This window comes from Cyprinodon variegatus, unplaced genomic scaffold, assembly GCF_000732505.1.
Source record: "Cyprinodon variegatus isolate N-32 unplaced genomic scaffold, C_variegatus-1.0 Scaffold78, whole genome shotgun sequence".
Classification (NCBI taxonomy): domain Eukaryota; kingdom Metazoa; phylum Chordata; class Actinopteri; order Cyprinodontiformes; family Cyprinodontidae; genus Cyprinodon; species Cyprinodon variegatus.
The window spans coordinates 873,791-876,166 of record NW_015150531.1 but is presented as its reverse complement, the minus strand read 5'-3'; the positions used below and the strand labels follow the sequence as shown (position 1 = coordinate 876,166).

The following is a 2,376-nucleotide window of genomic DNA, read 5'->3' as shown; positions in this document are numbered from 1 at the left end:
CATGCTTGTAGCGACAGTGGAGAGGAAAACCTCCCTTTTAACAGGAAGAAACCTCCAACAGAACCAGGCTCAGCGGTCCCTATGTCCTCCAGCAGTCTAAGCCTATAGCAGCAGAACTATAGAGATAGCTCAGGATAACCTGAGCCACTCTAACTAGAAGCTTTATCAACTTTTATTTAAAAAAAAAAAACATTTATACGTTGCTCTGCAATATATATATATATATTTGTAACGTATTTATGTTCTCATTTTTATTGTTAATAGAATGTATGTTTGTATTGAGGACTGAGGGTAGATTCATTGCTTTGTGTGTTTTGGCTCTGGGTCTGTTGAAAAGTCTCTAACTGATGTTTTAGGGGAAAATGCAGGATGTCATGAATTGATTTATCCCTCAGCCACTGACCTGTGTTTTACCCAACAGGGTGGGAAGATTCCTGTCCGATGGACGGCACCAGAGGCCATCCAGTACCGTAAATTCACCTCCGCCAGTGATGTGTGGAGTTATGGCATCGTCATGTGGGAGGTCATGTCCTACGGGGAGCGGCCCTACTGGGACATGTCCAATCAAGACGTGAGTAACTACAGACAGTAAACGGCGGGCCACGAACTGTCTGACATTCTGTTAATAGATCACCTCGTAAAAAACAGGGCGCAAGGATTAAAAAAAAAAACTCTTAAACAGCTACTAGATTTTTATTTAAAGCTCAGCTTTCATTTTTTTCTGAAGGAAAATTATTAAAAATGTTTAAAGAGCAGAAGCGAGAGTTAATTTTATTAGCCTTAAACATTTGAAATAGAAATTGGGCCTTTCCCCTTCGTATTATTACATAAAACAGATCTTCTAATCACAGATGGAGCGTCAGATTATGCCACCAGTCAGCTCCCATTGGCTCTCTGTGGTTAGAATAACTTCCACTGGTTGATGGGTTGCTTATCAGTGCTGATGGTGTTCCACAAGGCTGCTGGTTTAGCTTTAGGTATTGATTCAAATCCATTCTGAGCAAAATGAAAACATTTTCTCTCCATTCTCTACATCTAAACTGATTGAGCTTGAGTTATTTTGCACAGATAATTGGCAAAAAAAAAAAAAAAACTTTAGGCTATAGATGTGGAAAGCTGGTAGAGGCATTCTGCTGTAATTGCAGCAATAGATGATTCTCAAAAGGATTGACTCAGGGAAGCCAATGTTAATGCACACCCTACTTTCCAGAGACCAGGTTTGAAACTTGGTATTTTTTTACCTTTTTATTTTAAAATGTTCCTTTATTTGTTGTTGTGTTGACACACAAGATACAAAAAAAACCCTGAAAATGTTAAATGTGTAATGTTGGGTGTACAGACGGAAAAATAGCATAAATATCGAAGCAAGGTTGATGCATCGGTGTACTGGAGGCTCTGCTGAGGAGCCTGAATGAAATGTGGCATGAATGGAAGAACACAGGATTCCCTCAGATCTCTGCGTATTTATTCGTGATTGAGTCCTCCTGTTAAAATGTAGTGAATCATAGAGGAAAAACTCCCAGTTTGTGGCACACTTTTAAAGCTGTCTAACAAGACTCTGGTGGGAGCTGCTCGTCAGAGACGGTAACCTTGGGCTTAATTAGTTCAAGAAGTCTGGCTGTAATCATGCACGCCTGAAGGGGAGCATGTATTAAAGGGAGAGCATGCATTCGGCTTGGTTATTAATACAAATAACCAAAGTGGAAAAACACTTGTTGTGCAAACTGCTTTTTGATACCAACGTCTATGAATGAATAAAAATGAGGAAAATGAATCAGTTACAGTGAAGACTGTCTCATGTTATAGATTTGAAGATAAATGTGTTTTTTAGGATCTTAAGCTTTTTGAATACAGCTTTAATCGTAGAAACAGTAACGTTATAATCCTTAAAGCACGGCTACAAGCCGAGGACATGTGGTCCTGGTCTAAGTTCGTCACTCTTTTTGTTTTATCTACTGATTAACTAAACGAGGCGGAGTTCATAAAAATGTTCATGTATAACAAACATATTATTACAATTTGTTCTAATTATTGTTGTTTTCTAATCCACTAGAACTAGAATAGCAGCCCACTTCCCTGCAACTCCCTGAAAAATCCCCTCCATCTTCCAGCCTCTTGCATTTTGTTACTCTGACTCCACCCTTTCACTGAGTTACAGGGTCTGACCAGAAGATGACGCGTCTCTTTAGATCTTAAAGTCCACAAATCATCACAGAAAGAATATTTTAGTACAAAGATTGATGTTTAAAAAGGAATTGTAGGGGACCATCCAAGGACCCATCAAGGAAAGTGGGAACTACTGTATATAAATGAAGGTGTGATTATAAAAATCTACAGATTAAAGCAGCTTAGTGGTGAGTTGTGTTATTCTTAGAA

The 2,376-nt window shown here is 38.8% G+C and overlaps 1 protein-coding gene across 4 annotated transcripts in view; it reads left to right on the top strand.

Moving 5' to 3' along the window:
* Positions 1 to 2,376, top strand: part of epha7 (EPH receptor A7) — a 162,918-nt gene that overhangs the window by 140,943 nt on the left and 19,599 nt on the right. For all 4 annotated transcript variants that reach the window (XM_015372951.1, XM_015372950.1, XM_015372949.1 and 1 more), the window contains exon 14: positions 422 to 571. In XM_015372951.1, the coding sequence (XP_015228437.1) occupies positions 422 to 571 (150 nt within the window). The remainder of the gene's footprint in view (positions 1 to 421; positions 572 to 2,376) is intronic.